The sequence below is a fragment of the Rhinopithecus bieti genome, unplaced genomic scaffold (genome assembly GCF_001698545.2).
Source record: "Rhinopithecus bieti isolate Rb0 unplaced genomic scaffold, ASM169854v2 scaffold_35860, whole genome shotgun sequence".
NCBI lineage: Eukaryota > Metazoa > Chordata > Mammalia > Primates > Cercopithecidae > Rhinopithecus > Rhinopithecus bieti.
Genome location: NW_016815008.1, coordinates 123138 through 148635, shown reverse-complemented (window position 1 = coordinate 148635; position 25498 = coordinate 123138). Strand labels below are relative to the sequence as shown.

The following is a 25498-nucleotide window of genomic DNA, read 5'->3' as shown; positions in this document are numbered from 1 at the left end:
AAAAAAAAAAAAAAAAAAAAAAAACCCAACTCATCCTAGCTCTGTAATGTATTACTGTGGTCTAGGGAGAAATAAGAACAAGATAACGTCTAGGTGTAAAAAGAAAATAATTGGGTAAGCACTTGAAAAAAACTGACCTATAAGTAGTTTTTGATTATATACATCAAGTAATATTATGGGGGGGAAAAAGCCTTGCCTGAATTTGATGAGTCAATATGGAGTCTAACATGGAAAAGTTTGTAACTAATCTAAAATCTATCATGTAGTACGTATAATAATCAATCCTGGTTGCCACCTTTAAACACAGATTTTGCCATTAACCAAACTGAGATGTGTTGCTATTGTGGTAGAAGGTTCATAGAATCTCATTTTTGTAATTGCCTGACATTAGATAAAGATAACTTAAAAATAACTTCCCAGGTTTATTAGGTATTAAAATATTTTACAGTATCTTAAAATTATTGTCTGTAGGATTCCAACAATAAGAAATGGGTTCTGTCATTCTGACTGATGGAGTCATTGTTACTCTACGCATGTCACAGGGTGGCTGCATCAGAACACGTTCAATCTTGGGGGCACTAGGAGCAGCACCTGCTACTGGCACGCTCTACCTCTAAATCACTCTGTTCCAGCCAGTCTCTGACCTCTGATTATATGGGCCTTAAAGTTTATACATAAACATTTAATCTAGATGACATTTTTAATTATATTTTACTCTCAAATACTTAGTTTTAATTCCAGCATCTGGAAATCTACCCTTTTGCCAAACTCTGAGTCTAGTGAAGAGAACTATTAAGAATGTAAATATTATTACTGTTTTTACCTAAGTAGAAAAACAATGCAAGAGGGATGATGATCTATGGTAATATTTGCCTTGTGCCCCTTTCAAAGGGGTACAACTTGTAAGATAGATGTCTTTAATATTTACATATTCCCATAAAGTAAAATATCATGTTTCATTTAATATGAAGGAAACCAAGTACAAATAAGTTTAGTGTCAAAAAGTGAGTTACCAGAAGGTAGAAGTAACATTAGGCCTTTCACCTGTCCTGTGCTCTTTTTTCTATTTCTATCTAATTTTATTTCAAAACAATGTCTTTTGCCTTAAATTATAATGCAAAATCTCTCTCAAATTCTTCCTCTGAAAATCAAATGAGATCAGCACTTATTAAGTCCCTTTCCTATGTCAAGTACTGTGAAAGCACATGGTGTAGCCAGTATTGTTTAATTTTGTATCACATGAAACACGTTTTGTGAATGCTTTGCAAAGCAAAATATTTTTTCATACTTGAATTAGCAAAATACATAACAATTTCCTTCTGTCTTTAAAAAGCTACATTATATTCTGCTTGAAGAAGGAAAACAAGAAATCAAACTTTAAGTATTTTAGACTTTCCACTTATAGAAATACATTTAGTTCTTAGCTTTATGGTAGATCCCAATTAACTAGAATACTTAATAACTATCTGACTTAGCCTTAGCAGTTAACTAACATTAAATTTTGGTAATGTGTAAAGCAAACAATAGGCAAACCAAAAATACACAAACAACAAGAAAAAATAAGTTTCTTTCTGAAATGTAGGCTATTGAGTCTAACTGAATCTGCCAATTGAATTGAGACACAAACAGATTATTAAAATGCTAAAAAGAAATTTAGAAGCAAAATACACACAGATTAAAATATACACTGAATGTTGTTTTCTAAAACAAATCCCCGATAAAAGGTTTTGTTGTTGGACTTTTAAAAAATTTACCTCTTTTATTCTTTTAGATGGAGTCTCGCTCTCTCACCTAGGCTGGAGTGCAGGGGTGCGATCTTGGATCACTGCAACCTGGGCCTTCCAGGTTCAAGCGATTCTTCTGCCTCAGCCTCCCGAGTAGATGGGACTACAGGCGTGCACCACCATGCCTGACTCTAAATTTACCTTTCTAATGAAAGTAAAATAGTGATCATTCTGTCAAAGTCAAATTTTGTATATTGTGTCTGCAGTTGTTATAACCGTTCAACAATAGCACAAGGGCTGCTGTTGAGCGCAAGAGGTCGAGTGTTCTGAGGTCCTCAGTGAAGGTGCTCACCGCTGTCACTACTGACACCAGGCTGTCTTCACTATAGAGATTTTAGAGGAGCCATTCTTCAATTACGGTTCCCATACAACCTGCCTATGGTAGCTGAAAATCTAAAGGACTAACACAAAATCACCACTCCCTTCCCTCATGTACCAATTGCCTTTGAACTTGATAATACAAATGCCTATTCGGGTAGTTATAAAATGTCTATTTTAATGTATGGATATTAATGGGCTATTATCTTTTCCTAACTGCAGCTAAGGAAATGACTAGATTCACACATCAGGTATGTATCAGGTATCTTTTATACGCACCCTTTTTTAGGCACTAGGAGTACATTAAGTAACAAGTTAACAAATACCCCTCAAGTAACATAGGCTTTTGCTGCAAGTTGGCGTATTCTTAAAACATGTATGAAAACTTGCTGGCAGCCTCTGATCATCCTGATTATCCAGACGACCTTTTTTTTTTTTTAATTTTTATTTTTTCCATCAAAAGCCTACTATAACCTACATACTTGGAACAAAGTAGGTCCCCAGTATAAGTGTTAAATAAATCAGCCAGATTGTTGAAACATTCATATTATAGCAGAAATGTCCAAACTTAACATACTAACCCTTTGTTAACTCAGAAATATTCCTCTGTATATCTCTTGCTTATGTATCTCACTGCTTGAAGCTCAGGTAATTCCCCTTATGTCAAGTGTTTCCCTGGACAGGATACGCACATATCCCCTTCAGTGCCCTTCCATCTTTCCCAGGTCCAATTACTCAAGATGGTCTTTGACCCCTTAAACTGAACCTATTGATAACTTCCCTTTCAGATGGCCACAAAAGTGAAGTCTTATCCATTTCCCTTACTATGCTAACTGAACTAGGCTTTTCCTAAACATTGGCACTTATGATTAATTTATTCTACCATTTGTTCTACCATTCATTATAATTAACTAGTTAAAAAGCACATTTGCCTTTAAAAGGACACAACTTTTAATTTGCAATACATACTATTTCAATTTTTTCTAATAAATTCTGAGTCTTAATTCACTAATTCTCAGACTGTAACTTAATATCACTAATACAAATGCGCATTTAGAATATTTTACTCAAACCAAATGATATGAAGTTATACAGAAGTCAGCCATCATTTTTTTTTTTTTCTTTTTTAAAGATTCTCTATCTTTTAAAGTAAAAATTAGGCCAGGAACAGTGGCTCATGCCTGTAATGCCAGCACTTCGGGAGCTCAAGTGGGGGCGGATTACTTGAGGTCAGGAGGTAGAGAGCAGCCTGGCCAACATGGTGAAACCTCATCTCTACTAAAAATACAAAAATTAGGTGGCAGGTGCCTTTAACCCCAGCTACTCAGGAGGCTAAGGCAGGAGAATTGCTTGAACGTAGGAGTCAGAGGTGGCAGTGAGCCGAGATGGCGCCACTGCACTCCAACCTAGGTGACAGGGCAAGACTTCATCTCGAAAAAAAAAAAAAGTAAAAATTATTTAAAGTAACCGCTATATTACAGTAATAATAGAAATAAAGAGAACGTGGATATATAATATTTCACTTAAAGAGAATTGCCACTGAATTTGAAATATGAATAAATTACTACATAAAATATAATTGCTAATCAAAATAATGTTTTAAAGATGATTTCAAAGTTCATGGAGAAATATTTAAAATACGTCCACATCTGAATTCCTGATTAGAATAACTAGGGGAAAGACTGAGCTTGAATGCAGAAATGCAGAGTATGAAGATTAAAAAAACAACAGCTTACAATATATTGATGTTTGTACAAAATAATTTATTATTCATTTATTGATCTAAAAACAGAAGTTCATTTGGAAGAATATTTCTTTATAATATCATACGTATATAAAATGTTGAGCTACTCAGGAACCTGAGGCTGGAGGATCGCTTGAGCCCAGGAGTTGGAGTCCAGGCTGGGCATACAAGCGAGAACCCATCTCTTAAAAAAGAAAAGTTAACAAGTTGACTCTTTGGTTTATCATTTTATCCTTTTTGTTTTAAATATTCTAGAACCCAAAATCTATCTGAATATCATGATAAAGTTATTTTAAAAAAACAGCATTGTACATGTCACACATATAGTCAGTGTAAAACAATTCTACTTTGCATCCCTTAGCCACAGGCACATTAAGAATTAACAGATATTCACAGAACACAGAAATATCTGTGGAACGATACTTGAATATGTGGATCTTGAGTAAAGCTGAATTCAGCCAGAATTAAACTTTTTGCATTATTTATCTAGATGACACTAGACATCATCTTGATTAAACAAGATATTTGCTTCCACAAGTGTAGGCTGACAACATATCCCCATATCTGAACACGCCCTGTCAGAATTATGGCTAATCCCAAACTTGTAAGAGAGGGATATCTGCGTATTCGGGATACAGGGTCACTTACAGTATTCTCTAGCCATCTGCCAAGAACTACTTTGTGTTTCTGCTTAAAAACTAATGTACAGTATTACATATAGAGTAAAAACTGCATTACCAAAATTTAATATCAATGTACATCAAAGTGATATTATCTGTCCCCCAATATTAATATGGGGAGAAAAAGACAGAAAGTATATGGCCTAAAACTATTTCATCCACAAACTGTGATGGTGTCTGTTTAAAACTTAAACAGTAGCTGTAAATTTTTTGAAGTATTATATTCTTGCTCAGTCTTATCCCTGGAGAGTTTCTTGGCCACAGAGACTTTGGAAAGTTGCTATGTACATATTCTCAAGTATAGATATTTTTGAAGAAAAAAGATGCAAGAAAAACAATTTTTAAAAAACGCAGAGAAAAGTAAATCTGCTGTGCAAAAGCCTAAGTTACCTGTCAGGGGATGATGAAATAAAGCATTCTGTACTCCTCAATTCCACTTAAGAGGAAGAGCTCAGGAACTATTTAAAAGGATGTTTTCATAAGCTATCTATATTTCCTGAAATTAAGGAAATTTCTGTACAAAAAGGCAACAGGCTTTTGGTTGTAATTAAACATGATTAAACTTCTACTCTTTATATAATTTCAGTTTTAAAGTTACATTGCACTAAATTTCAGGGCTTTCCATTTCAGAACTGCCTAATGGCTCATTATCCTAATTCCCCATCCAATACTAACAAAGAATGGGTAATAACAAAGTCAGTCTAGTTTGGTTAACTGTGGGTTCTTGGCTTTGTTTGGTTTTCTTTTCCTGTCATATTTTCTCCTGCTATGTTTTCTTTTTCATGGTTTCTAAACACTATGGAAAATTATTTTAATGACATAGATATTTTATACCATTATTTTAATTATTTTAATGAGAGATATATATATAAAAATTTGTCTGAATCTTGCATTTTTAAAACAATAGTATACTGCTCCACACAGCAACTTAGAATGTATTAAGTAATATATTTAAAGTGATGTAAAAACACTTCACACTTCTCACAGGATGCATTGCTTCTTGAATTCTGTTCTTTGTGAATGAAGCAAAGTCAAGTTAAAGTCTCTGGAACAGATATGGAGCTTATACTTCATTACTGTAAGAAAGACAAAGGGTATCTTATAATCTGAATATCATCCTCAAATCATGGACAAACTAGCTCAGTACAGCTTTTCCTTTTCCCAATGGTATTCTTACAAAAACACTATGCAGTCATATCATATTTGGCACAACTTAAAGAAGAGCAAGACCTGTAATCCCAGCATTTTGGGAGGCCAAGGCGGGCAAATCATGAGGTCAGGAGTTCAAGACTAGCCTGGCCAACATAGTGAAATCCTGTCTCTACTGAAAATACAAAAATTAGCCAGGTGTGGTGGTGTGCACCTGTAATCCCAGCTACTCAGGAGGCTGAGGCAGGAGAATCGTTTGAATTGGGGAGGCAGAGGTTGCAGTGAGCCAAGATCATGCCACTGCACTCTAGCCTGGGAGACAGAGCAAGACTCCATCTCAAAAGAGAAAAAAAAAGGAGCAAGAATTTTCACAGGAAGGACCCCTTCGCATTGTCATGCCAATCTAACAAAAATTTAGGCAGAAATTTACATTTCTAAAAGCTTTTACACAAAAGAAAAAGGAGGGGGAATCCATTCAGATTTTCTAAATTCCTACTGGTTTGTTCTAAATGTGAAGTAAGGAATGACTATAAAAAATCAGCAGCCTATGGGTAAGAGGGGGACAGCTCCCTGGGTCCAGTGTAGAGAGAAGCACATCCCAGACCGTTTTCAAAGGCTTAGGAAAATAAATTCCTACGAATGTCATTATACTGCATGAGACTGATACTTTGCAAACACTTCAGGCCAAAAAAAAAAAAAAAAAAAAAAAAAAAAAAATTTAAAAAAAAAATTTTTTAAAACACTTAAAGAAAAAAAAAAAAAAAAAAAAAAAAAAAGTTTAAAAGGTACTGCTGTTGCCCAAACAGCTGTACAATGCTCCAGAGAAAAATTAATATTAATAAAATATAACAAGTTATCCTGTAGAATTTAAAGTTAATCTTAAAAAAAGGCTTTGTCCCATTTGCTTATATTTTTGAAGATATGAAAATACTATAAAGACATATTATAAAGGGTTACTGAGGGTAGTATGACCTTTTTAAAAGGAAATGGTTAAAACCATACACCATACACTATACATCATCCACATAAGTTTCTAAGTGAGACTTAAAATCTTCAGTCTAAAGAAAATGATTTAAATACACCTGTTATTTTTACCATTACCACTTACAAATCATGTGTTTACAGAGAAATTCTATCTACAGCAGACCCTAACTTTATCACACAGAAAAATAACTTTATACGAGGACACTGGTAAACATAGATATCATACCCATAATTCTGTCCTTAGGAAAATCTATTGGCATGTTACAAAGACTGTCCACAATTTTCTTTGGACAAATATTTATAGTCTCATTCATTTTGCATTTTAATAGCTATTTATTTTTGTGTATAAAGTTTCCAAACTTTTGCATAAATCCTCGAAACTTGTTCTCATTGGGTTGATACGAGCGATAAACACCAGCGTTGTAATTCAGCATTGGACTAGACCTGCCATAACTGTTGCTCACAGTCGCAGATTTTATTTCTGGGCGATTTATACTGGTATTTGGCATGTTGCTTGTTGGCTGAATAGAGCTCTCAATCTTACAAAATGGCTCAAAACGACTGTAAACACGCCTATCAGTTGAATGAGATCGTAGAAGCTCATTGGATGTTGGCCTTGGAGAAGAAGTTGGTCTTCTTTCAGGAGTAACAACTGCATTAATCTCCCTTGAGTCTCGGTATTGGATCTGTTCAGTGTTAAATCTTGGGGCAGAGGCATCTCCTGCTCTTTCCAAGAACTTGCTTTCAACTGGACCTGGAGAAGGTGTTCTTTTATTTTCATCTGATGGAGCATTTATCTCTTGAGATGGACTAACTGTTACATCTTCCTTACTCTTGTGGATGCTGCATTGAGAATTCGATGAGGAAGAATGTTTTCTTCTAGGAGATGAATCAACTTTTGTGTCTGATTTCTTTGGTTTTTGATTTTCTTCACCCTCAGAAACTAATGTGTCAGAGCTACTACACAATCTATAAAAGGCAGGTGCTTTATTTTTGGATAGATTTTCTTTCTTATCTGGGGTAAGGCTAAGTAATGACCTTAACTTCTGAGACCCCTTCTTCAAAAAACTTGGGGAACCCTTAACTTCCTTCTTTGAAGTGAGTTCTTTGTTGGATTCCTCTTTATTCACATCAAGTAAAGCAGCAATGGAAATTGATTTGGTAGTAGTGCCACTTGGAGGGTTTTCCTTGGTGACTTCCTCCTCATCCTCCTCCAAGTTATGAGTCACATTGTGCATGCTTTTAGAACTTTTCAGCAAATCTTCTTTGGGCTTTTCTGGTTGTCTAACTCGATTCCTGGTAAGTGTACTATATACATAATGCTTACTATTTCCAGGATCTAAGTTGGCTCTTGAGTTGTCAAATAATGGGAAACTTCGCCTTTTAAGTAGATTCTCAGTCTGTTGATTCTTTAGATTTTCTGTCTGCTTATTTACACACAAGGTTGTGTATATATAGTTATTTGATTCAGTATGGCCATTTGTAGTTTGGTTTAAGGCTACTGAGTGGTTTTCAGGAACCTGCAAGGTGTGCATTTTTGGTGCCTCTGACTGCAATGGGAGCTTGGGGATTGATTCTGGCAAGGGTTTGTCTGTCAAATGCTGTACATTTGTAGGGGTGTCTGGGACCTCTTTAGGTGTCTCACTTCCCTGAGAACCAATGATAGTTGAATTTGAGGAGCAAGTTGTGCAACTGTTAACTTCCTTTTGCTCAGGTAAAGTGGGTTTAAATACTAAAGAGGAACGAAGCCGGGAATGAGTATAAAGGGCATTGGCCTTCAAATTATCAGGATTATCATAGCCCTCAAATCGGTCACCTAAAGCTGATCCATTTGAGTCTGGTATAGCTTCTGAATGATCATTTAAGTAGGATTCAATTCTCCAGTTACGCAGGAATGACTTTGTAGTATGTTCAAGAGTTGGCATTCGTTGTTGCAAAAAGCGGATATGGTTATCTGTTCCATTAAAAGACCTCCGAAGATTTGAATTCCTGTCTGCAAGATTTGTTGTTTTTCTCTGTGCAAGCCGACTGGCAAAACTCTGGGCGGGTGCGTTGTGGTGGCTTGCATAGCCTTCCCGTGATGAGGACGCCACACTGAGACTATCAGATGGCTTTTTCCAATTACCAGGTGGATTATTGGTTCTATTCAGAGCTCTGTTAAGCAGGAGGTATGGCACTGTTTCTGGCTGTTCCCCAGCATAACTATGTCTTTTCCAATTTTCATTTATCTGACTGGGTTGAAACTGACGTATTGCGTTTGGACCATTAAAGTTTGGAACAAAATGAGGTTTGTATCCATGACTTCTTATGTTATATTTGTCATGTTCATTTAAAGTATATATCCCTCTGTTTCTGAAGTAACTAGAATCTAGTTTATGAATCTTGTCTTGTCTACCAAAAAGGTTTCTTTGGCTGGAAACAGATGCTAATGAAGAAACCGAATGCTGGTAAGTGCCATTTTCCCAGAGGGCTTTGCCATGCTTCACCCTTGCTGATTCTTCCTGAGCAAATGAACTGGGGACACAGGATCTGGCATAGAGAGTTCTAAATTCTTCATCAAAGGACTCAACAAGTTGTCCTGTAATTATCTGAACCATGCTGAGGTGAGCTTTCTCAAATGACCACATATAGCTGGGGGAAAAAAATGGAAAATTTTAATCATTTAAGTTAAAAGATTGATAATAACATATAGTTCTACTAGAAAAGTAAAACTTAATGACTGAAATATGTTTTGTACTTTTCTTTGGCTACCATTATTTAGAATATTTACCATCATTACATGCACTACATGTCTTCCCATCCTCATATTCACATTTTAAGTATCAATGCAACTCAAATTATGGCTTTGAATTCACTACTTTCCAGAAGTCCAAAGAAAAACTTGCTGTGCATTTTCAAAAGCAATCTGCAGATTCAATGCAATTCCTATCAAAATACCATCATCATTTTTCACATAAGAAGAAACAATCCTAAAATTCATGTGGAACCAAAAAAGAGCCTGCATAGCCAAAGCAAAACCAAACAAAAAGAAGAAATCTAGAGGCATTAAATTACCTGATTTCAAATTATACCACGAGGCTATGGTTACCAAAACAGCATGGTACTGGTGTAAGAATAGGCACATACACCAATGGAATAGAATAGGGAACCCAGAAATAAAGTCAAATACCTACAGCCAACTGATCTTTAACAAAGCAAACAAAAACATAAAGTATGGAAAGGACACCCTATTCAACAAATGGTACTGGAATAATTGGCAAGTCACATGTAGAAGAATGAAACTGGATCCTCATTTCTCACCTTAAGCAAAATCGACTCAAGATGGATCAAAAACTGAAATCTAAAACCTGAAACCATAACAATTCTAGAACACAACATCATAAAAACTCTTCTACACATTGGTTTACGCAAAGAGTTCATGACCAAGAACCCCAAAACAAACGCAACAAGAACAGAGAAAAATAGATGTAACTTCATTAAACAAAAAAGCTTCTACACAGCAAAATAATCATCAGAGTAAAGAGACAACCCACGGAGTGGGAGAAACTATTTGTGAACTATGCATCCAACAAAGGACTAATATCCAGAATCCACAAGGAACTCAGATTAGCCAGAAAAAAACAAATAATCCCACCAAAAGTGGGACAAAGACTTGAACAGACAATTCTCAATAGAAAATACAAATGACCAACAAAAATACAAAAGAAAATGCTCAACATCATTGATTATCTGGGAAATGCAAATTAAACCCACAATGAGGTACCACTTTACACCTGCAAGAATGGCCATAATTAAAAAATCAAAAACTAATAGACACTGGCATGCATGCGGTGAAAAGAGAACATTTTTACATTCCTGGTGGAAATGTAAACTAGTAAAACTACTGTGGAAAACAGTACAAAGATTCCTTGAGGAACTAAAAGTAGAACTACCATTCAATCCAGAAATCCCACTATTAGGCATCTACCCAGAGAAAAAGAAGTTGTTTTATCAAAAACACTTGCACATGCATGTTTATAGCAGCACAATTTGCAGCAGCAAAAATATGGAACCAGCCTAAATGCTCATCAACCAACAAGTGAATAAAGAAAATGTGGTAGGTATATACCATGGAATACTACTCAACCATAAAAAGGAACAAAATAATGGCATTTGCAGCAACCTGGATGGAATTGGAGACCATTATTCTAAGTGAAGTAACTCAGGAATGGAAAACCAAATATTGTATGTTCTCACTTATCAGTGAGAGTTAAGATATGAAGATGCAAAGTCATAAGAATGATATAATGACTAGAGGGAGAGGGTAGGAGAGGGGTGAGGGATAACAGACTACACACTGGGTACAGTGTACACTGCTAGGGTGATGGGTACACCAAAATCTCAGAAATCACCACTAAAGAACTTATTCATGTAACCAAAAGCCAACTGTTCCCCAAACGCTAATGAAATAAATAAATAAATAAAATAGAACATTAAAAAAATAAAGAAAAATTTGCTGTGTATTTTGCATCTGTGTCAAAACTTTGTGGCATAAAAACCGATATTATATTTCATATATAACATCTTGGCAGAATGCAGTAAAGCCAGTGTTGGAGAAAAAGTCGAGAGGCCTGGCTTCTGCTGAATTGTAGACACATGAGCTTGGGCTTCACTTTCCTCGTGTCCAACGTAAGGATGCGGACAGCATAATAGCTATAATGCCTTATAGCTTTAACATGATATAATGTAAGATACAGTTGTGCTAATGCATGAATTTTAAGAGTCTATAAGTTTTCAGACCGCTATCTCTGTGGTTTACTTAATAAGTGTAATTTAGGATGCCAAGAGCTGTAAACAGGATTTGTGGCCAGCTGCCTCAATCATTAAAGGGCAGACTTCACTGTACTTACTGTACACAGTATTAGTAAATGTAGACCTCAGAAACCATGCCAGTCAAAATGCCAATCAGGATCTTTTAATATAAAATATAATTTTTAGGAAATTAATGTTTATATGACTTTATAGTACTTTATGGAAGCTCCAATTCCTTTCCTAGAGTTTAGAGGTAACAGCTATCTTTAAACTTCATATCAAATTTTAAACCTCATTTTTGAAAATCTAATGATTTAATATACAGTCCCTGAGCTGAAAAATAAATGAATTGCTGTTATGCTATGCATAAAGTAATGTATATGACACAATGGGGAGTAATACAAAAGAAAAAAGAGACACTCTCCACATTGAACCATCTTATTTCTATAAAGGAGACAAAAAATGCAGAAAAAATAACTAAAAGAATGTGCAAACATTTAAAATATATAAAATATTACATATCACAAACAGGAGCATGTAATTTAAGAAACTTCTTATTTGGATATGCTTAATTTTATCTAGCATGCCTACAGGAAGCATGATATAGGAGGAATATTGATTATGCCACTGGGCTGACTTAAAAGAAATGGTACAAAAGTAAGTAACTAAAGAAATTTTCAATCTGACTAAAGGTATGAATACAAAATATTAGAAACAGCAAGCAATGGAATGAACAGTCAACTATCAAGTATGAGGAAATCCATGAAGAATGTGAAGTTTTGTAGTATTTTGATACATACTAGATTCCCAGTTCAGACACAAAAGATGTGGGAAGACAATTTGTGTGGAGGGAGTAATATGGAAAAGGGAAGAATACAATAAGGGTCATGTTCTAGTTGAACACAGAAAACATACTATATATAGCTGGAGCAAAGAAGCCATATAAGAGACTGATGAACTAGTGGGGAAAATCTTGAAAACAAAACAGAACGTTTGATTATGTAGAATTTGTTTCCAAATTTGGATAAATTATAATAGAAAGAACTGTCTGAGGAACTATTTTTTCCAGCAGCTATTTGTAGTACTATTGCAGTATAGACTTAAAAGTAAGAGCCCAACCAAAGTAGAAATTGGAATAATGAGTGAAAATGTTGAGCCAGTAGTAAGAAGAAAGAACCAAAAGATGTCATGTCAAAAGAATATCCATACGTTATTAAATAAAAACAACTTCCAAGTGTTGAGGTTAGGAAACTAAGAAGATATTGGTATTGATGAATGTGTGGCAATTGGAAAAGTTTCCTTACTATAGTAAATCAGAAAATAATATTGTAAAAAAAAATTTAGGCAACAGGAAGACATTCAATTGAATATATTCAGTAAGTAAATCTGAAAACCTACAGACATGCTTTGGGGCTTGGAAATGAATCTCTATATTCCTCTGTTATCATAGGTGATTTCTATGACATTAACTACCAAGTCTGTATTGTCAGTGCTGACCTCTTCCTCATCTCTGGAATCAGTGTTCCATCTCTACTCAAAATTTTAGTGGGCCTTGCAAACCTAACATGTATGACTCGTAAGTTGTCATCTAGCACTCCTCCTTCCCCGACCTATTTCTTCCCTAGTATTACTTATTTAAGTCAGTGACTCAACCATCTTTCAGGTGATCAAGACAGGAAACAAGCAGTCTTCTTTGAATATCCTCTTTTTCAGAACCAAAAGGTCCTGTTGACTCTGCTTGCAAAACCTCTCACAAATCAGTCCTATCCCACTATCACACTAGTCTTAGCATTATCAGCTAATTTGACTCTTAGCATCCTCATTTGCTCATTTTTCAATCATCAGAACCGCAGAAGTGATCTTTGCATAAAACAAATTGGGTCATGTCACACTTCCATACAGAACTTTCTATTTTGTTTAAAAGAGACTTCAGACTCCTTACCTGGCCTAAGATAATTCCTCCTCTGCTTGCTTTCCAATTCTACTATGGATAGCTCTTCCCTTGATTAATGTGGTCCTACCATATTGGCCTTTCTGCTTATCCCCCCAGATATTTACTCCAGGATCTTTTATCTATTGTTCCCTCTTCAATACATCTCTTCTCTCTGACAGTCCTGGGCTGACATGCTCTTAGAATACATTTATGATCACTCTATTCAAAGTATCCATCTAATTAAGTTTTATCATATTCCCCTGATTTCATTTATACAATACCCCATTACCACTATCTGACATTTCCTTGCATGTTCTCCCTTTGTGAATCATCTGTCTCCAATGCCCTACTAAAATAAAATTTAGCTCAACAATCTTGTATACCTTATTTAGGACTGCATTCCCAGGGGCTAAGAATGGTGCTTGGCATATTGTAAACTCTTAAAAACATTAGTTGTAACTAAACAAATGATAATATAAATGAATTATTAGTTTCAAAATCAAATAAGACTAAAAGGCAAAGATGTTTATGTTGGTGGAAAACTTAAAAGGTTTACATTAAATCCGGATTATCATGCATGTTTATTTCTTTTTCTTCCCTACACACTACTAAAAAGATAGCAAAGGGAAAAGGGAAGTAGCAAGTGAAAGTATTTAATACAAGTTTAGAATAGAGAAATCTGATGGAGAAGTGGTAGCTGACTTAGAGGAAGTTTGCATGAGGTAAGCACCAATGAGAATAAGCCAGTTGGGCCCAGCAGAATCTATGAATTCAACATTGGATCAAAAGATAAGGTAATAAAATGGTGGGTTAGAAAGGTCATGAACATAGAGAAACAGGAAGATTGAAAGTCGCATACAGAGCAGTTGGGCCTCCAGGTTCCCTACTCTTTCCTTTCCCATGAAACACTCCTTCCTATCCCTTTCAGAAATCCTAAGGTTTACTTCAGCAGAAACCAATCCAGAGAAAGTCTGAATTCAGAAACTTTAAACAACTCATGACTGGGATAAAGGTGAGCTAAGAATGAGGCTTATCAGACCCTCAGCTCTCTTCCCCATTCTGTTTCCAGAGTATCTTCAGCTAGGATCATATTCTGACTTCGTTCCAAATTCCATCTCCTTTGACAATCTTTTGGAGAAAGAGATTATTCTCTGGAAACATCGAAAAACCCCAGATAAGTGATGTTTATATTGATAGTCAGGGATCCTCCTGTAAAGTTGCCAGGACCCCAGTCTATCATTCAGCTGTAAACTCAAACGTTGATAAGCATTTCCCCGCTCAGTTTCTAATCAGCTTTACAGTGCCTTGTTCTTAAATATAAACACATAGCAAAGATTAATAGACGAATAAAGCAAGTTTCAAAGACAGCTTATGAAGCTTAAGAGCTTAGATGCAATCAGAGATCAAAACAAACTGGAAAATGGCACCTAGAAGAAACAGACACAAACCACAAATAAAAATACTTCCCAAAACACAAACACAAAGTGAATAAAGTAGCAGATTAGAAAGTTACAGGCCCTACTTACCCCAGAGAGACACTAAGTTAACAGCAATATGTGAAACAGAAGACCTCTGTGAAACGCTAGAGACCAATTGCAAAGACAGAGCACCCAGAACATTGTATTCCAGCCAAACAGTTTGGAAAATCTGTGATGTTTGGCAAGCTCATTCCTATTCCTCCCCCATATGGTATAGCATGAAGCAAACAGAGGGAAACTTTTCCCCCAGCCCCCAGATTGGGGGTCCTCCCTCAGGATGGAAATAGAAGAGTAGACTATGGATCATAATTCTGGCTTGTCTTCAGTGCAGCCCAAGAGACTGGCTTCTATCTTGCCTGAGTGCTCGTAGGATTGGAACCAGAGTTTAGAAATCATTGAAAATAGAGGTAAGCAGCATGTTAAACCTGCAGTTCCATGGGCAGACACCAAGGGAACAAGAGGTCAGAAAAGATCTGAAAGGTCCTAGAATCTGCATCTGGGCTGAATGATAAAGGTCTTCCCCTGAACAAAGACAGCCCATAAAGACTGGGAGAGGTAACTGATTATTTATACAATGCCTGAATACTAGTGAAACATTACAAGGCATATGAAGAAGCAGGGAAACTAAGCCCAATCATAAGAAATAAAATAAAACTCCAGAAACTGACTCCAAAGAATCACAGATCTATGAGCTGCCTGATAAAATATTTAAAATAACTATTATAAAAATGCTCAATGAGCTAAAAACAAACAAAAACTAACAAACAAAAACATCAACAACACACACACACACACACAGACAAGTAAACAAAATCAGGAAAATGATATACCAATGGAATGAGAATACCAATAAAGATAAACTATAAAATAGAACTAAAAGGAAATTCTGGAACTGAAAAATAAAATAACTGAATAATTCATTAGAAGGAAGGATTCAACCGCAGACTTGATCAGGCAGAATAAATAATGAATAAATGTGAAGACAGGTCATGGATATAATTGAGTCAGAGGAGCAAAATGAAAAAAAAAAAAGGAATGAAGAAAAGTAAAGATATACTAAAGAATTTACAGAACTACCAAGCAGATCAATATATGCATTATGAGAAGCTCAGAAAGAAGAGAGGCAAAGAAGCAGATAACTTATTTGAAGAAATAGTGGACAGAAACTTCCCAAGTCTGAGGAAAAAAAATTGACCTACAAATTTTAAAGAACTCAAACTGGGATAAATTCAGAAAGAATTATACCAAGACACATTATAATCAGACCTGTTTAAAGTCAAAGACAAACAGAAAGTCTTGAAAGCATCAAAAGAAAGGTGATTTGTCACATACAAGGGAGCTGCCATTAGAATATCAGCGACTTTCTCAGCAGAAAGTTTGCAGGCTACAATGAAGCAGGAAAATATAATCAAAGAGCTATAAGAAAAACACTGAAAACATCAAAAATCCAGCAAAATTGTCCTTCAAAAGGAAGGAGAAATTAAGACTGTCCCAGATAAATGAAATCTGAGAGAGTTCACTATTAGATCTACTGTACACAAAATGCTAAAGTGAATCTTTTAAGTTGAAATAAAAGGATGGTAGAGAGCAACACAAAGTCTTATGAAAATACAATGTTCTCCAGTAAAAGTAAATATGTAGACAAATGAAGTGACCTGTACTATTGCAGATGTGGTTCATAGAATTTAAATGTAAAAAATATGAAAAGTAACTTTAAATCTGTGTTCATTGCTATACAATATATAAATATGTAATTTGTTGCAACAGTTATATAAAGTGAGGAGTAGAGCTATAAAGGAGTGGAGTTTTCATATGTGATTGAAGTTAAGAGTTTAAAATAAAATGCTATAACTTTAAAATGTTTTATGTAAGGCCATGCACGGTGGCTCATGCCTGTAATTCCAACACTTCGGGAAGTTGAGGTGGGCAGATCACCTGAGATCAGAAGTTCAAGACCAGCCTAGCTAACATAGTGAAACCCAGTTTCTACAAATAATACAAAAAATTAGCCAAGCGTGGTGGTGCACACCTGTAATCCCAGCTACTCAGGAGGCTGAGGCAAGAGAATAGCTTGAACCTGGGAGGCAGAGGTTGCAGTGAGCCGAGATCGTGCCATTGCACTCTAGCTTAGGCAACAAAAATGAAACTCCATCTCAAAAAAAAAAAAAAAGTTTTATGTAATTCCAGTGATAACTGAAAAGAAAATATCTTTAGAATATACGCAAAAGGAAATGAGATGATAATCAAAGCATATATGTGCAAAAACAACAACAACAAAAAAAAACCCACAAAAAAACTGCAGTAAAAGAGGGAAAGAAGAACAAAGAAGCTAAAAGACATACGGAAAAAAAATGACAATAGTAAGTCCTTCTCCATCAGTAATTAGTTAAAAGGTAAATGAATTAAATTACCTCATCGAAAGACTGTAATTGACTGAATGGATTAAAAAGAACAGTATCCGAATATATGCGATCTTTAAGAGACTCACTTTTGATCTAAGGACACACATAAGCTAAAAGTAAGAGGATAAAAAAAGATATGCCATGCAATTGGTAACCAAAAGAGAGAGCAGGAGTTGCTATAAAAATATCAGGAAAAACAGGCTTTAAATTAAAATAAAAAAACTTACAAGAGATAAAGAAGAATATTATATGATGAAAAAGGGGTCAATTCACCAAGAAGATATAACAATTATAAGTATTTCTGCAGCAAACCTCAGAGCTCCTAAATATACAAAGCAAACTTTAACAGAATTGAAGGGGACAGACAGCAACACAGTATTAGTAGGAGACTTCAATTCTCCACTTTCTATAATGAATGCAATAAGACAGAAGATGAAAAGGAACACAGACAACTTGAACAAGAGTACAGACCAACAGCACCTAACAGACATAATAGAGAACACCTGACAAAAGCAGAATATACGTTCTTCTCAAGTACACATGGTACATTCTCCAAGACAGACCACAGGTTAGGCAAAACAAACCTCAACAAATTAAAGATTTAAATCACACAAAGTATCTTATCTTGATTGCAACAGAAAACAACTAGAAATCAACGGTACAAGGAAAATTGGAAAATTCACAGATATGTGGAAATTAAACAACACAACTTTGAATAGCCAATGAGTCAAAGAAGAAGTCACAAAGGAAATTAGAAAATACCTTAAGACAAATGAATATAAAAACACAAGATATCAAAATTTATGAGATGTAGCAAAAGCACTCTTAAGAGGGAAGTTTACAGCTGTAAATACATATATTAAAAAAGTGAAAAGATCTCCTCTGACTTAACCATTACCTAGTCTATGCATGTAATAAAATATAAAAAATACGACCTATACCATATGTACACATATTTTTATCAATAAAACTTTTTTTTTAAAGCTGAAAGATCTCACGCTACAACCTAACTTTATACCTCAAGAAACTCGAAAAAAGAAAAACAAACTAATAGGGAAAAAAGGGAAATCCTGAAAGGTTCAAGAAAGAAAAAATGGCTGCATGAAAAGAATGTGACTAATAAAAATTGTTGAAACTTCTCAGCAGCAACTTTGATTACGGGGCAATACCTTACCAATTCGGAGGAAAAATGGTTCAACTTAGAGTTCCATCCCAAGTTAAGCCATAAATGACCTAGGATTATACATTTTTTAAACTTAAAAGTCCTTGAGCAATTTTGGGAGAAAGATGGAGACGTAGAAACAAAATGAGGAAATATGGGATTTAAGAAATCATGGATCAAATCACTTAGAAACACAAAAAATATCAGGCCCCCAGGTGTGCTTCCAATTTAAGGACCTGCTAGTTTAGATGGGATGTCACAGATGGTTGGCTGTAACTGAACATTTGGGAAAGTTATCCATGTGTTGCAAAATCTGTGTGGTCAACTGGAGAAAAAAGTAGCAATAGATAAATAGAAAACAAAGACAATGAATAAAAACAAAATGGCCATTATTAACTTGGTTTTGAAAAAAGAAACACATCACTCTATGGCTCATCAGTGATCCATTTTGACAAAGTTTCAATAATGTAGACCTGGACTTCTCATTTAACCAAAAATTGTGATAAAACTATAATGCAGACAAGAAGGAATAGTAGGTAGGAAATACAATTCTCCAAAAATAAAAAGTCAAGATAATATATGAAATTGGTAAATCAAACAAGAATAGCATAATCATGTTATTTAAGGGATGAAATAAATATTGGAAGAACCAACTAAAAGAATTGAGCAACTGCATCTGGAGATCGAGTTGGCTAGAGATGGAAAACAAAAATCACTGTTTTGTACTGCACATATTTTAGTAATATTTGGTTTTTTAAAAAAGTATGCAAATATTTTCATGGATAAAAAAGCTAACTATCTACTCCCAGCTCCACTAAACACACACTGTCAGACATTAGTCACGAAGTTGACTTAAAAATTCCGAGTTCCTGGCTGATGGCTTAAATAAGTCCATGAGTGTAAATAGTAACAGTATGTTGGTTGCAACATGGACCTCAACTGTGATGATTTTATGTGTGGTTAAAATGGAAGCTGAGAGTTGCCAACATCAGCCAACTTGTCTTTTGAAAGTAACTTTTATCGAGCTCATGAGATTAAAAATGAAAAAGCCTATAAAATTATCTCTCAGTCTGATTTATAGACAATGGTTTATCAAACATTCATCAATGGTAGTATCATGTTATGGAAAAACTCCTCATGCTTTCCTGATAAAGTCATCACCATGTGAGTGAGCTGCCACACAATGTGTAATTGTGGAAAATACAGATTCTGGGCCTCTCCAGGAACGGGAGCAGTTTAGAATCCAATTATATCCCATGGCAAAGAATACTGAATTAAAGAAGAAGGCATTTTCAACTCGCCTATGAGGAAAACAATAGCAATACTAGAATATGAGGGACAAAGGCTGTTTTTAAACCAAAAGGAAATTCACTTGTAACCAAGCTAGTTCATAACTAGTTCATAACTAGTCTACCACATCCTGTTCGAATACTGTTAGCAATAGGAAAGGTCCACAATAATGTCAAAAAAATAAAAAGGACAATGATTGACAACTACGAATTATTTAAAGAAATGTATTTAAAACGAACTTGAGATAACACAGAGGGTGTTAGTTAAGAGTTGTGATGAATTTTTATAATCCATGGTCCTGGGAATCCCATAGTTACTATCATAAATAGTAACTTAAATTCTGCCGCTGGCTTCTGATATAGACAGAGAGATACAGATATATAATTTTTTTGTCATTGCTGTTGTTTGATTTTCCCCCAAATTAATAGAAAGTAGCTCAGCTACACTCATTGCAACACTAGGAACTACTAATATCTAGTGGCAGCAAAACAAAGTTGAAGTAAATTTACTGTCAAAGATAATCTTAAAACTTAAATAATAACCATAGAAACTATTAATTGTGATGAGCTTAAATAACAATCATTCTACAACTCAAGAGAACTCTCAATTTTAATTAAAAGTTCAATTAAAACCTCTCTAAAACCAAGTGGGTCTGGACAAATATATTCACATATAATGAGTCTTTAAAAGGACTCACTAATTTCAAGCACTAGTTGTATTTTCTGCTCTTAATATGTTTTCATTTGGAACTCCAAACAACATTTTTTTTTTAAAAAAGGTCCTGAGCTTAAAGAGAGGGTTAGCAGAAAGTAACAAATCAAGTCCTAAAATAATAGTTAACATTAGGGGTTTGGGATGCATGAACTCATTTAATCCTCACAACAATGTCATGAGGCCAGTTCTATGATTCCCCTCATTTTAGAGCAGAGGAACCTAAAGTGCGACCATATAAAGTAACTTGCTCAAGGCCACCATCTCAATGTGATACTTCCTTCCCATGGGCTTTCTGTTACTAAGACAGGAGACAAAGGTTTCGCCTTACACAGTCGTGTTCACATCCATAGCTCTTCTGGATTCTTCCCTCAGTCTTTAATAATGAATCTACTCTGCCTCAGTGACCTGGCAGTTCATGGGTATTTGCTGGTGCTTTTATCTGCCTGTTTGTGTAGCCTCACTCTGTATCTGATTCAGGACTGAAGGTAGGGGATTTATTTACAAAAGAATATTAGGGCAGGCTTACACTCTGGAGCCAGCCTCACCTGGACTGGGCTGCCAGTTCTACTTTGATCAGATTCTTAAGAATACAAAATAAGAAAAATCCATTTACCAGATTATTTAAAGTGGTAACTAACTTATGCTTTCACAAACAATTGTAACTAAATTCATACCATACAATGTTTCCATAAGGAGCAAAACCACTGTAGTACCATAGAGCTGCAGGGAACCTTAGATATTGGTCAATGTCTTCATTTTCTGGATGAAGAATCTGAAGCTCAAGGAAGTTATATGATTTGCCTAAGATCTTAATGCTCTTTAGTGGCAGATTCATAACTCAAACCTAGGTCTCTAATCTCCCATGCAAGTGCTCTCTCTCTTTTTTTTTTTTTTTTTTAACTGTTAAGAAAGAGCTTAACTGATTATGTTAAAATTTGAAACTAATAAATCATCTAAATGATTTTAACACTGAAGTTAAACACAATGATCTTACCTGTAAGAACCGTACATCACTTTCTGGCAGTCAACTAACAAAATTTCTGTTCCATTTTCCATGGAATTTTGCCCCGTTTTTGAAAGATAATCTTGGCCTTTTACTGTTCGTACTCGAATATTCTAGAATTATATATAAATAAAAAGCAGACATTATGGGTAGGAAAAGAATATTTTGAAAACTAAAACCCATGATATAATCTTAATATAAAAGAAAGAGCTTAACTGATTATGTTAAAATTTGAAACTAATAAATCATCTAAATGATTTTTAACACTGAAGTTAAACACAATGATCTTACCTGTAAGAACCGTACATCACTTTCTGGCAGTCAACTAACAAAAATTTCTGTTCCATTTTTCCATGGAATTTTGCCCCCGTTTTTGAAAGATAATCTTGGCCTTTTACTGTTCGTACTCGAATATTCTAGAATTATATATAAATAAAAAGCAGACATTATGGGTAGGAAAAGAATATTTTGAAAACTAAAACCCATGATATAATCTTAATATAAAAAAAATTTACTTCAGGTAATTTAAAAAAAAACTCCCAAATATTAAATCCTTAAGGAAAATAATCATTTAAAATATACATTTCAACACAGCTTAAATAGGAGACTTCACTTTACATTCACACAGAATGGCATCAAAAATCATCAGGCTCTGACTATAAAAAACCCTTTTGGGTTATAATGCCTTGATCATAAATTAACTAAAATAAAATTAACCTTCCTTTTAAAAAGTCAAAAGTAACAGAAAATACTACGCAAAATGATTCTGATAAGCAATACATGCTGAACCACAGATGCTTGTGAGTCACTGGTTTCAAAGCCGTGCATGCAAAACTGATATATTAAATATTAATCAGTAAAAACACAGTAAAAGCCCTCATGAAGGCCGGGCATGGTGCTCATGCCTGTAATCCCAGCACTTTGAGAGGCCGAGGTAAGTGGATCACGAGGGTCAGGAGTTCACGACCAGCCTGGCCAAGATGGTGAAACCCCGTCTCTACTAAAAATACAAAAAAAATTAGCCGGGCATGGTGGTGGGCACCTGTAATCCCGGCTACTCAAGAGGCTGAGGCAGGAGAATTGCTTGACCCAGGAGGTGGAGGTAGCAGTGAGCTATAAGATTGCACCACTGCACTCCAGTCTGGGAGGCAGAGCAAGACTCCTTCTCAAAAACAAATAAACAAACAAACAAACAAATACACACTCTCATGAAGATGTGCTTTCAGTCACATTCTAAAAAGTACAGGGGACCTTTCTGTGATCAGTCATTTCATAACCTTAAATATGTATACTTTTTTCTTTTTAACTTTTATATTTATCTACCTTAATATGCCTTACATTTGACTGAGTTGAAAATGACACACAAAATACTTGAGAAAAAAAACACAGAATTCTTACCCTGAGACGCTGAACTGAACAACCTTGTTTCTCAGTCATATTTAGAAAATGATTAAAATTGGACTCATCAAGCAGAATGTAAACAGATACTCCTCGAGTTGATGCCTCAACTATTTCTTTGAAAATGTCCACATCTGTAAATATATCCATCACTAAAGCAATGACCTGTTAAAGAAAAGAATATGAAACAATGTTAGATCCTTGACAGAGAAAGATTAAGAAACTGCTTATTTTCAGTAAAGGTCAGATAAAATTTTTAAAAATTAAATGCATAAATGTACAGATGTGTAATATATATGTATATACAAATATGCATTTCATTTTCTAAAATGGAAGATAAAACCATATTAAAATAAGCAAATAACTATATGCAGATTTGTAACACTAAGTCATTTTCATATTAGCTTTAATTTAAAGGAAATCTGCATTTTAGTAAGATTTTGAAAAATGGGCAAATCCAAATCATGGATTTCAAGACTGCCCATAAGGTAGACAAATGGGACAAGGTGGAAACCAGTGTTACTGTTTTTCTAAGAGACATTTCCAGGGGAAAGTAGGATTTTTTGAACAGTTGTTAAGAATAAAGGTCTTAGGGGAAGTGAGACAGAGAAAAAACTATTCTAGAAATAGAAATATACCTAGGAAAGGATGAAAGATGGAGAAAGAGTATACGATGATTTGAAGACCAAAAAATTAAATATACAGTTGTTCCTCAGTTTACTGAGGGAATGGTTCCAGGACTTCTGCATATACCAAAATCTGCACATACTCAAGTCCACAGTCAACCCTGAAGAACCCACGTATATGGGTTCCTCCATATATGCATATATATATGCATATATATATCAGGACCATATATATATCAGGACCTCCATATATGCAAGTTTCATACCCCTTAAATACTGGGGTATTTTATCCATGTTTAGTTGAAAAGAATCTGCAATAAGTGGATTGAAGCAGTTCACACCCATGTTGTTTAGGGGCCAAATGAACTTGCCTAAAATTAGTTTAGCAGATAATATAAGCAAAAGAAAAGAGTGAATTAAAAAGGTGATATAATTGAGAAGGAAAATGCCCTAAAGAACAGGTCCCTAAGATGTAGAGTCTGTGTTGATTGTTGGAATAAAAGTAAAATAATGCTAGAAGAAGGGGAAAAATCATTTAAGTGGTTGTCCACCTTCTATGTGCCAGGCATATTTATTGAGCACCTACTATGGGCCATGCAAGAAGAACAAAATCCTGCCCTTATGAAGCTTACATTTTACTGGGGAAGACATAAAAGTAATAAAGATAATAAATAAGTCCGGCCGGGCGCGGTGGCTCAAGCCTGTAATCCCAGCACTTTGGGAGGCCAAGGCGGGCAGACTGCCTGATCTCAGGAGTTCCAGAACATCCTGGCTAACACGGTGAAATCCCATCTCTACTAAAGATACACAAAAATTAGCCGGGCATGGTGGTAGGCACCTGTAGTCCCACTTAGTTGGGAGGCTGAGGCAGGAAAATCACTTGAAACTGGGAGGCCGAGGTTGCAGTGAGTGGAGATCATGTGACTGCACTTCAGCCTGGGCAACAGAGCGAGACTCTGTCTCAAAAAAAAGAAATACCTAAAACTTGGTAATTCATAAAGGAAAGAGATTTAATTGGCTCATGGTTTTGCAGGCTGAACAGGAAAGAAACCTCAGGAAACTTAAAATCATGGCTGAAGGTGAAGGGGAAGCAGACATGTCTTAACATAGCCACAGCCGGAGGGAGAGAGCGGGAGGTGCAACACACTTTTAAACAACCAGATATCTTGAGAACTCACTCACTATCATGAGAACAGCAAGAGGTAAATCTGCTCCCGTGATCCAATCACCTCCCACCATGCCCCTCCTCCAAAACTGAGGATTACAATTCAGCGTGAGATTTAAGTGGGGACACAAATCCAAACCACATCAGTAGCTAACAGTTGCTCACTGTGATAGAATTGTCCTTTTGGACAATGTTTTTAAAATCTAGCTATCAATTTTTTTTTTTAATCCAAAGACATAGAAGTAGGCAAAGTACAGTGACATGTTTTACTTCCTTTACTTTAAAGATGGAGAGTTAGGTTACTATTTTTAAAAAAATTTAAAGTTTGAAAGGCAAAAAAAAAATAAAATAAAATAATAAAATACCAGGAATTTAAAGAAAGTAGAAAATATATAATTATCTTATGCATAATGTAATTCTGCTCTTAATATTCATATTTTGTAGCTTTATTCTGGTGTCAGAGTAAAAGTGTTTTTGTTACTATCAGTATTACTTTGTGTGACATTAAAGAATAATGAAAAGGGTCCAGGCTCTGAGAGATGCAGGGCTTTGTGTAAAGACTCCCTCAGGCTTATTGACTGGGAAAATGATCTTCCCTTTCTGAGTCTCGCTTTCTTCATATGTAAAGTATTGTAGGTGGCATTGCATTCACAGAGATGCTGAGTGGGTTAAGTATGAAAACATGGAAGTGGATGATTAAGTGTCTGGAATCAGGCAAGTTAAAATTATGTAGGTAAAGCAAATCTAACTTATTTAATAAGTGTGTCTCACTTTCATAGTTTTTTTCAAATGGATAAAACAAACTTTGCCCTATTTATTTTATAAGTGTAAAACAAAATAATGATTACAAAAGAATTTTATGGAGATAAGAATGCTA

At 35.1% G+C, this 25498-nt stretch overlaps 1 protein-coding gene across 1 annotated transcript in view; it reads right to left on the bottom strand.

The window, feature by feature from the left end:
- Positions 1–6469: 6469 nt before the first annotated feature.
- The window catches only part of SACK1B (scaffolding CK1 anchoring protein B), a 103451-nt gene continuing 84422 nt past the window's right edge, over positions 6470–25498 (bottom strand). The window contains exons 3-5 of the mRNA XM_017852926.1: positions 22831–22995; positions 21724–21848; positions 6470–9290 (exon numbers count right to left, since the gene is read on the bottom strand). Coding sequence (XP_017708415.1) covers positions 6989–9290; positions 21724–21848; positions 22831–22995 — 2592 coding nt within the window. The 3' untranslated portion in view covers positions 6470–6988. The remainder of the gene's footprint in view (positions 9291–21723; positions 21849–22830; positions 22996–25498) is intronic.